The 11644-nt window shown below is 38.0% G+C and overlaps 1 protein-coding gene across 2 annotated transcripts in view; it reads right to left on the reverse strand.

The window, feature by feature from the left end:
- The window catches only part of CPED1 (cadherin-like and PC-esterase domain containing 1), a 327742-nt gene that overhangs the window by 26378 nt on the left and 289720 nt on the right, over positions 1-11644 (reverse strand). For both annotated transcript variants that reach the window (XM_011995975.1, XM_011995976.1), the window contains exons 19-22: positions 7705-7925; positions 7344-7445; positions 6850-6937; positions 2604-2750 (exon numbers count right to left, since the gene is read on the reverse strand). In XM_011995975.1, coding sequence (XP_011851365.1) covers positions 2604-2750; positions 6850-6937; positions 7344-7445; positions 7705-7925 — 558 coding nt within the window. The remainder of the gene's footprint in view (positions 1-2603; positions 2751-6849; positions 6938-7343; positions 7446-7704; positions 7926-11644) is intronic.

An 11644-nucleotide genomic window follows, 5' to 3' on the forward strand; every position in this document is an offset into this window, starting at 1 on the left:
AATAAATAAACAAATAAAAATTCTTTCTAAAAGATGAACAAAATCAATCTATATGCTGTCTTTCAAAAGCCCTGTTTTCTGTGGGTTTGGCAACCACTGGCTTGCTTTTTTAGCCAGCTGTGATCCTGAGCTGGCTCAGCTGCAAGATCTTTGCTTCTTTCTCTTCCAGGCTACTGCCTTTGCATTTCTAAGTCTTGACTTTTGCAAATAGGATAAATACTCTAAAGGTTGTATATTTTCTCGTGGAAGACATTAGTAGACACACAGTATCCTACAGCTTAAAATATGTTCACAACAGCATGATCCAGCTTCAAGCTGCTAGGTCAAAATTTAAAATGTCATGTTCTGTACTGTGGCTGCAGGCTTTCACTTCTCTGAAATGCAGTTCCATTTGGTCATATTAAAGGATAATGTAAATACACCTGTAAATCATACAGAGCAACTACTGCAGTGTCAGTAACGTTTTTAGTATTTGTAAGACCCTTGGGACCAAGATGGTTTTTTTGTTTTTGTTTTTGTTTTCTCTTTGAGATGGAGTCTTGCTCTGTCACCTAGGCTGGAGTGCAGTGGTGGCTATCTCAGCTCATTGCAACCTCTACTTCCCAGGTTCAAGTGATTCTCCTGCCTCTGTCTCCCCAGTAGCTGGGACTGCAGGCATATACCACCACACCCGGCTAATTTTTGTATATTTAGTAGTAGAGTATTTTCACCATGCTGGCAGGCTGGTCTCAAACTCCTGACTTCAAGAGATCCACCTGCCTCGGCCTCCCAAAGTCCTGGGATTACAGGTGTGAGTTACCGCACCCAGCCCACCAAGATGGATTCTGACAGTCAGCTAAGGGCTGAAAAACAGAATCAGAAGGAAACTTTAGTTGTCACCTCACTAGTCAACCCACTAATAAATGCATCCTGGTTTACAAAAGAAAGCAAGCAAGAAAGAGTGATAAAATGAGGCGCTTTTCATCTCAGTTTCAGCTGAATCTCCTAAAACCTACAACAAATAACAGAAGCCAAGAAAACTCATATTCCAAGAAATTTCTGGACAACCTATGCAAGACTTGCAAAAGTATGGACAAAATCCAGTTTTCCATATCCTTGTCTCACCAAAAGAGTTGTGAGACAAAGAGGAAGGGATGGAATTTCTGTGTGGGCTTTCCAATGTTTTGGGGCCCTCTTCCCCATTGGGGTGTGGTTTTATTTTTGCTTTAAGCCAAGTGAGAGGAGCCTTCAAGAGAGCCGAACACATGCCTCTTCGGGTTTGGGAAACATTAGAACTGGTATGATATACTGTGGCTACAGATCAGCTTTAGAGTGGCAGAGAGAGTGAGAGAGAAAGCTTCACTGGGAACTAACTGTATTTCCAGCAACAACAGAGCAACAACGCATTAATATTTCTGTAGATCAAGTGTATTTATTTCTATAGTTCAAAGTATAGCAAGCCTAGTGCTATTTTGAATATTTTCCAAAAAGATGCCTGGAGGAGCAACATGATCCTCAACAGAGTGATGGACAGTTGGATACCAAAGAGCCAAAAAAGGGATCTAGTTGGAGGAGAGGTATTACTGCCATCAAGGAAGTTGGAGCCAGAAAGTTTCACTGGTGGGGAGGGGGCTCTCCAAGGCAATTCATAAAAGCACCTAAAAAAGAAAGAAGTAGCATGCTAGACTCAGAGAGCACATCACGGGGTTATGCTTGTACTAGTCAAATAAGACTCTTCTTGTCCTTAGCATCCCGTCTCTACTCTGATCAATGCAAAAAAAAGGTAGAAGAATAAAAGTAGAGAATGAAGATGGGGAAATGGCAAGTAAGTCTCCTACCTTCTCTCCCCTGATTTGGGCTTTTGAGACTGAGGGAAACCTAAGCTGGGGGAGGGAAATGACTTATGTAGTTATGACCCAGAATGGGACACTTTTAGTACTGATGTGATACTCCTATGCCTGAAGGTGATTGGAGACCTTTTTGTTATCTGAAAGTGGTGTTAAACTTATGGGTCCTGACCAAGATTTTTACTCAAGGGTTAGGGAGGAAGTAATCCACAGAGGGTTCAAAAGGACAGGAGGAAAAAGAATAAAATTGTTTTAGGCTATCACCTTATCAGCTTAAACCTATTTATAGGTTAAAGATAAAATCATTTTCACTCTGGTGGGGGGGACCCTACTCAAAACACAGGTCGTCCTGTTATGCATTGGACTAGGCAATGAAAGAATGTTATTCCTTAATTTAGCACATTAAGTAGTCATGCTTTGCAAGCTGCTGCTACTGAAAAACTTTGCCACCTTTTTTTGGATGCAATTTCTGATGGGAAGGCTTGAAGTCTGTTAGAGAAAATAAGTGCTCTCCAGGTTCCCATATTCCTGCCTGCATTGACCAATTGTCCTAGTTTTGAAGTGTCTAAACAAACATAAATTTTTTAACATCTCATTTGGTAGAGCTAAAGTTGTGGTTACTATATGCCTTGGCTGAGTGATGATGAACATATCATTTAATCTTCATCTGACATTGTTTTTTGTTTCATGCAAAATAAGACTGACAATACAATTAAAGATACAACAAACAATTTAAAAAATCAAAAGCTATAAAACTCAGAAAACCAGCAGAAATACCTCATGGAAATGACATCCACACTTTCCCTGCAGAAACTCTTTGTAACGCCCCATTGTTATAGTGAATGTGTCAACGACTTCATAGCCATATTTTTTTGCAGTATCCAGAATAATCAAATTTTCTTTCCATAAGTTCCGTACTTCACTCTGATTGGAAAGCAGAAGAATGAAAGTTTTTATTAACAGAGGATTGTTTTATGATTCAATAAATTAGGTGGAAATTATGTAAATGTCTTTTTTACTGGGATTAGTCATAGTGTAAGATAAGGAATTTCACATGCATTTCTTAAATAAAGATGTGTTCTATTTTTTTTTAAATTCAAAACATACATGTAATCATTTATGTATAAAACAGCAATATCTATAGTGGCACACAGTTTTGAAATTCTTCAGTAAAAAGTGGTTAAATTTATTGCCCACAAAGACTCATAAAATATCTAAAATTCTCAATTTAAAAATTAACATTACTGCCGAAAGCAATCTACAGATTTAATGCTATTCTTATCAAATTACAAATGCCATTTTTTACAGAATTAGAGAAAACTACTCTAAAATTCGTATGGAACCAAAAAAGTGCCCTAATAACCAAAACAATCCTAAACAAAAAGAATAAAGCCAACACATCACATTATGTGACTTCAAACTATACTATAAGACTACAATGACCAAAACAGCATGGTTTTGGTACAAAAACAGACACATAGACCAATGAAGGAGAATACAGAACCCAGAAAAAAGCTGCACCTATAACCAACTTATTTCAACAAACTCAACAAAAATAAGCAATGGGAAAAGGACCCTTAATAAATACTGCTGGGATAACTGGCTCTCTATATGCAAAATTATGAAACTGGATCCTTACCTATTACCATATATAAAAATTAACTCAAGATGGATTAAAAACTTAAATGTAAGACCTCAAACTATAAAAATCCTAGGAGAAAACTAGTAAATACCATTTTGGACACTGGCCTTTGCAAAGAATTTATGACCAAGACCTTAAAAACAATTGTAATGAAACCAAAAACTGACAAGTGGCACCCAATTAAACTAAAGAGCTATGCACAGCAAAATAAACTATCAACAGAGGAAACAGACAATCTACAGAATGGGAGAAAATATTTGCAAACTATGGATCCAACGAAGTTCAAATATCTAGAATCCATAAGTAATTTAAATCAGCAAGTAGAAAACAAACCCATTAAAAAGTGGTAGACACTTCTCAAAAGAAGACATATGATTTGAATATTTGTCCCCTCCAAATCTCATGTTGAAATGTGAACCCCAGTGTTGGAGGTGAGGCTTAGTGGGAGGTGTTTGGGTCATGGGAGGGGACCTTTCATGAAGAGCTCGGTGCCTTCTCCACAGTAATGAGTTCACACAAGATCTGGTTGTTTAAAATAATCTGGCACCTTCCCTCTCTCTCTCTCCTTCTCCCTCTCTCCTTATGTGACTCTTGTCATGTGGCACACTTCTTCTCCCTTAGCCTTCTGTTATGATTGTAAGCTTCCTGAAGCCTCACCAGAGCAGATGCTGGTGCCATGCTTCTTGTATAGTCTGCAGAACAGTGAGCCAAAATACCCCTTTTCTTTATAATTTGCCCAGTCACTGGTATTTCTTTATAGCAATGCAAAGTAGACTAATACAACATACAAGCACCCAACAGACGTGAAAAAATGTTAAATGCCACAAATCATCACAGAAATGCAAATCAAAACCACCATGAGATACCATCCTGAGCCCGTCAGAATGGCTATTACTGAAAAGTGAAAAATTAACAGATGTTTGTGAGGCTGTGCAAAACAGGAATGCTTATAAACTGTTGGTGGAAACATAAATTAATTCAACCACTGTGGAAAGCAGTTTGAAGGCTTCTTAAAGAACTAAAAATAGAACTACCATTTGACCCAGCAATCCCATTACTTGGTATGTATCCAAAAGAAAATAAATCATCCTACCAAAAAGACATGGATTTGTATGTTCATCACAGCACTATTCACAACAGAAAAGACATAGAACCAACCTAGGTGCTCATCAAAAGTTGATGAGATAAAGACAACGTGGTACGTATTTACCACAGAACACCATGCAGCCTAAAGAACAAAATCATGTCTTTTACAGAAACATGGATGCACCTGGAGCCTTCCATCAGCTAAATAATGCAGAAACAGAAAATCAAATATTGCATCTCCTCACTAATGAGTGGGAGCTGAATATTGAATATGCATAAAGATAGAAACAATGGACACTGGGGCCTACAAGAAGTGGGAGGAAGGGAGAGGACAAAGGGTTGGAAAATCACCTGTTAGATACTACGCTTGCTACACTTACTTGTACACCAGGCATTTTTTGATGGTCTACTATGTGCTGAGAATTGTATTTGGCATTTGGGCTGTCAGTGTAAGCCAAACAAATTCCCCTAACCCACATCTCCCTTGTTGCTCTCACAATTACCATCCAGCAGAGGAGACAGACAGCCAAGGAGTATAGGTGCTGAGTGACATGAGTAAGGACATAAGACACTGTTACAGGAGCTCATGGCAGGAGCAGCCAACCCAGTCTTGTGTGTCAAGAGGTTTTCTCTGAAGAACTAGCATGTAAGCTAACATTTGAAGAGGAACTGGAAGTTACCCAGAGGAGGGAGTGGTGGAGGAGTCAACTCCAAGTAGAAGGAACAGGGATTTATTTCAAAGGTCTGGAGGTGACTGAGAGCATGGTGTGCTTGAGAAACTGAAATATGCTCAGCCTGACTGAGCTCAGTGGTGTTGTGAGTGTGAATGTGTGTGTGTGCACACGCTTGTGTGCATATGCACTGGTCACAAGGGATAAAGTCTACAGAGAAAGAAGGAAGCCAGCACTGAAAGGCTCTATGAGCACATGATGAAAAGTTTGAATTTGTTTTCTGCCTTCACTTGCAATTATCCCCTTTTCCTTTTTTCTGTTCTTTGCCCTTCCTCTTCTTTTCTCCTTCTGTCTTCACTCAGTTTGAAAAGATTAATGAGCACCATCAAAGTTCAGGTGGCAGTCATAATGTTTAACACAATATCTGGCACATAGTAAGTGCTGAGGAAATGTTTGCTGAGGTGAATTGATTCTGAATAGTAACCTAAGCATAAGCAAAGGCCACAAGTATGCCAATTACTGTGAGGAGCTGCAACCAAAGAGGCACAGTAGAGCTACTGGAGTCCTCAAGAATGAATTGTGGACCTCGACCTGTAGTCTTCAAATAACATTAAAGGGATTCAACCCATGGAAGACATTATCAAAGGTCCCCTCTCTTGATCCCCAATAGTCTTAAACCCTTTGGCTATCCCAGATGTTAAATGCCTCAACTCATTTTGAATTACCTTAACCCCTGCTAACTCCAAGCTGCTGAATTTAGAGGCTGTACCTTGGCCACTTTCTACCAGTTCTCCTGTTTTTACATCACAGAAGATCTGCTGTCCAGGCAGATACATTTTTGAGAAAAGAATTGGCGGGTCTTGTGTTCTGCGCTGCGGAAAGGTAGTAGCACTCAACAGAGACACAAAAATATAAATCTCAACCTCCTTACATATTAAATGGACAGCTTTCTGTCTCCCCAATTCCCAGTGCTCACCAGAGTCATTACTCTGAAATTGCCCAATAATTCTGGCTGCTCCAGAAGTCCCATAGCTTAAGCAAGAGCAGCTGGTTCTCTTCCCTACAGATCCTATGTTTCTTTTCTTTTCTGAAACTTCTATTTAGTGCTGAGGCTAATTTACCCTCTTCTATAACAACTGGCCAGAGACCCCTACTCTTTTCATTGATTAATATCCAATTACAGCAAAAACCAATGATACTACTTCAAAGACTATTTTTAAAATAAAGCCATCAGTTTGAAGTCATCTTCAAAAAGACCGCTCTTTCCCAAAGGACTCATGATAGTGATAATTTTGTTTGTGGTTTCAGCATGAACCTGACAAAAGGAAATCCTTTTAATATAGCCTTTAAAAGTGTATGTAAAATTGGTGGGGTAAGACCCCTCAGCTCTTTATTTTTGCATAGTTCAACACTCTGTTTCCTCTTTTATTAAGTCAGTGGATTATTTACAACATATTTGTAGGCTATATGAAATTAATTATAATTTATTTGAAAAAACATAACCCTTAAGTATATTCTCTTTTTTTTACTTTCATGAAGATAACTCAATATTATATAGTGCCTTATGGGTCTTTTTCCAGCAGGGATCCTTATAATTCACCTAGCCTGGAGGAAATGTGCTTACCTGTGTTAAGAAATGTACTCCATCCACTGGCAGATGAAATCCAATTCCCAAAGTTTTGATGATCACTAGGATATTGAGTAAATTTTCCCTGAATGAGATAATTATAATTCTAAAGTCAGTAACTTTAATTACACTTCTAGATGTTTGCTGTTTATATAAACAAATACCATAGAATTCTTTCAGAATGTGATAATTGGCAATATAAGACTAAATGCTCGTTTTATATATTTGATGTATATTACGGTTTTTTTAAAAGATGGAGTTTTAGGTGTCAGACACATTTTGATCTTTACTAAATGTAAATCTGGATAATGAACAACTATGTTGTGACTGGATACAAGACTATTTTATTTTAGTATTTTAAACTAGACTTTAAATACTTAATGCTAAATTATAAGTTGTTCTTTAAATAAAATCTGGATAAAACTCAGTCACATCCATAGTAACTTTTTTGACTTAGAATACTAATGACAATTATTGTTACAGACATTTACCTCTTCAAAACTTTGTGAATAATTTGCAGGTGATTGGAATTAAGCCACTGAACTCCACCAACAACCAATACAGTCTGGACAGTATTCTCTAGGGGGCGTGATCTGAAATCCAGAAAGAAAAACAACACATGTTGCCCTAAAACAGAAGGTAAACATTGTAAAGGCACTGCCTCACATTTCACTGTATCAGGCATCTTGATCATAAGACTCCTTGTAATTTCCAACTTGTTTTCCGCCCCCTTACTTGGTATCTAACCTTTTGAGCACATTTGATGTACAGTGAGCTGTTGAGCAGTGATGACTGCTCGTAGAACATCAGTACTTTGTGGGCTTTGTGTCTTTCATTATAGTTTCATTGTACCTTTGCAACAGGTGTTCAAGTGCATTTTCAAATGTTGGTCTCAGTGAAGGGCTTATCCAGAACTGGGGATAGTAGGAATAACTGATCAAAGTCTTCCCACCATTGACGTTGTGATAGAATTTAGTGCCATGTACTTTCTGCCATTCCTGCAACGTTTCATTCAGCCTTTCGATAAGATAGTACATGATCCCTCTGTTGGTTGAATCTCCAATGAACAGAATCTATAAGTTAAACAGAAAGCATTTGTTTAAAAGCTTATGTTTACATGGTAGAGGAGATAGTTTAAAATAATGAAATTTTGAATATTCACAACACTACCTAATTGTTTGAAGGACAGTCCTTCAAACTGTTAGAAATAACATTCATTATATTCTCTCCAAACCTGTTCCTTTTCGTCTCTTCCATATTCTTAGTAATGCCATCATCTACTGACCCACTAACTCATATTTACCACTTGTTTCAGGTTATCTTCAATTTTTATATCTCCCTTATGCTCTTTACTTTCTCATTTAATCAGTTTAACAAGTTCTATTGATTCAAATAGGCATGAAGCATTTTAGTGCTCTAGGAATACTTAGGGATTTTCCAATCTTTTTATTTTATAGATGTGCAAACTGAAAATTCACAGAGGTAGCTCAATAGAGGTCGTGTCTACTTGGTTCTGCCACAGAACCAGAATCTAATTTTCTGAACAGCAGTGCATGTCCCAGGGTGCCTATCCCAGTGCCATTTTCTCTCCAATGAAGCCTCTTACCCACATCCCCTCCTGCTCATTCCCAGCAGCACTGTTCAGGCTTTCACTGCCTCCAACCTGCACTAGTGTAATACTCTCCTACTGGGTCTTCCTTCCTATACAACGGCTGTCTTTTAATTCATTCTACACACAATATTGCTGCGATAAATTTCCAAATGTCTAGTTCTGGTCATCTCATTTGTGTACTCAAAAACTTTATTGGTTCCTTGTTTCTTACATAATCCTATAGGTTCCTCTCACATATACTGAGTTTTTATTGCATATCAGTCTTTGCTAGGTGGAGATTTCACACAGGTTACTCACTTTTAATCTTCACAATTGTGAGGTTTTGATTCAGTATCTCCTTCTCACAGATGAGAAATTTGAGGCTCAGGAAGATGGAGGACATAAATCTACTAAATGGAGAACCCAGGATTCAAACCCAGGTCCTTTAAGTGCAAAGTGAAGGGCCCCATCCTCTTCATGCTTCCCTTTATGTAAACATGTTAGACTTCTACTTTTCTGCTAAACATGATTTGCATTCAACACCTGCTTTTTCTTATGTTAGTCCGTCTGCTGTGAAAGTTCTTCCCTCTGCAACCCCACTTGTCACCCTCCAGACCCTGCGTGAATGCTGTCTCATCCAGTGCCCCAGCCACAATTACTTTTGCTGCTCTCTTTGATTTTATTACATTTTGACTGCCCTTACAGATTTTACAGAAGCCTCATGAAATTATGGCTTTTTGTGTCTGCATCTTTTTTCTCATAGCCTATCAAGAAATTTTTGAGGTCAAAGTCAATTTCTAATTCTAATTTTCCCCTATAGTACTATGCATGCACTTTAAAAATAAGTAGTGACTTGAAAATCAAAGGGACTTTTGTCATAGACAATCCCTTTTAATGTCTTCAGATAAGATTTAATTCATTCTTCAGCTTTTTTCTTTCTTTTGAGATTTCTCTTTCCATTAGTCATGCACATGTTTTCTTCTGACTTTAACGGCAGGCATTGCCATCATTTCTCAGGTATTTCTGTATTTGTCCACCTGCAGAAAATTTAATGAGAATCTGAAAAGGTTTAAAGTCTTTCCACGGTAAGTGTATCCAAGTAGCTGCATGAAGAAATCTAGACAGCTTCTCTGATTTGCCTTGAGCTCAAGTAGTGCAATCCTAAGCATCATTAGGCTACCCTGAATAACAAGATTTCAAGGACTCAGTCATAGATCCTCTCAGCCAGGTTGCATTTGGAGCAATAACATTCCAGTGCAATAAAATAGTTTGTGAAATAACTTGAATTTCTTCTTTCTACATTCAACCTTTCACTATTTATGTTTGATTTTCTTGCCTACATTTCTGATTTTTAAAGAGGAACATTGTATAATTAGGAATGCTCTTAATTTTAGATATCAGCAGTTATGCAACTCCATTAGTATTGGTTTGCTAGGGCTGCCATAAGAAAGTACCAGAGGCTGTGTGGCTTCAACAATGGAAATTATTTTTCTCATATTTCTGGAGGCTAGAAGTCCCAAGATCAAGTAGCTAGTAAGGTTAGTTCCTTCCAAGGCCCTCTCTGGCTTGTAGGTGGCTGTCTTTTCTTTGTGTCTTTCCTCTGTCTATGTCCTAATCTCTTCTTAAAGATCCCAGTCATATTGGATTAAGTAGGCCCCACACATAGGACCTCATTTTACCTTAATCAGCTCTTCAGGGGCCCTATCTCTAAATACAGACACATTATGAGGTACTGGGGGTTAGAATGTCAATGTATGAATTTGGTGGAGGGGATACAATTCAGGCCTTTGAGGATACAATTCAAAGACCTTTGAGATGTTGTTTTAAACTAAATCGCCAGTATGGGTTTTTCTTGCAGTTTCTTTTCATTTCAGTATCAAGGTGCAGTCCCTCCTAGGGTATCCCCACGCAGCCAGCAAGCTCCCTACATATCTGTATTGTGGGCTATGCTGAGCAATACAAAGGTTGAGAAAAATCAAAGGAGGTATACATTACTTAGAAAAACAACAACAAAACTCCTAGATTTCCAGTATTTTCTGTGAGTTTATATGTGAAAAGGCAGCCCACCAAAGCATGTCAGCAGCACAACAGTCCTATTTCAGAGTTCTTAGGTACTACTATTTATTAAATAGATGATTTTAGACAAATTATGTGACCTCTCCAAGGGTTCATTTCATTATGCGTACAGTGGAGAGAAACAGAGCTCCATGTAGGAGGACTTAAATGTGATTTTAAATACTTCTTATATTCTTGGCACAAAATGTATGTATGCACAAAATGTAAGCACAAAATGAATGTATGCCACCTTGTTAGGCACTTAAAATTTGTTAGCTCCTCTAGAGAAAATGGCAGCAAAAATAGGAAATGTCTAAGTCATAGCTATTTCTCTCCTGCCCTACCAAACCTCCTCCTGATCTCCAGCAGGACTTGAAGGGTGGCTGGAAAGTTCTGTATGGAGGACTAGAAGAGAGATCGCCATCCTAAGCAAACCAATGCTCTCAGAATGGGTCCCAGGTGACCCCACTGCTGATTAGTGACTAGCAAGAGCTACCTGCATGGGAGAAGGAAGTATCACCACTGTCATTTGCACGACAAGCTCTTCTAAGTCGCAAATATCTCAATAACAAATTTGAACCTAGCAGACATAGCTCTGGGATTTCTAGAGGATTATGTTATTCTAGTGCCTTTCCATTCATGAAAGATGGAAATAATAAAGTATAACTACAATGAAAATTCAGCTGTAATTTTAATATTGATTGTTCTGTTGGAAAAGCAATTTTTGTAAGAGATTGATATTTCTAACTACAAGATGTCTAACTTCAAAATGTCAGCTTTTTAATGTGCATATCACACAATTTGAAAATGCTGTCAGGAACTGGCAGAGACACAACAACAAAAAAAGATAATTTTAGACCAATATCACTGATGAACATCAATGCAAAAATCCTCAATAAAATACTGGGAAACCAAATCCAGCAGCACATCAAAAAGCTTATCCACCATGATCAAGTGGGCTTCATTCCTGGGATGCAAGGCTGGTTCGACATACACAAATCAATAAAAGTAATCCATCATATAAACAGAACCAAACACAAAAACCACATGATTATCTCAATAGATGCAGAAAAGGCCTTTGACAAAATTCAACAGCACTTCATGCTAAAAACTCTCAATAAATTAGGTATTGATGGAATGTATCTC

The sequence above is a fragment of the Mandrillus leucophaeus genome, unplaced genomic scaffold, assembly GCF_000951045.1.
Source record: "Mandrillus leucophaeus isolate KB7577 unplaced genomic scaffold, Mleu.le_1.0 Scaffold5, whole genome shotgun sequence".
NCBI lineage: Eukaryota > Metazoa > Chordata > Mammalia > Primates > Cercopithecidae > Mandrillus > Mandrillus leucophaeus.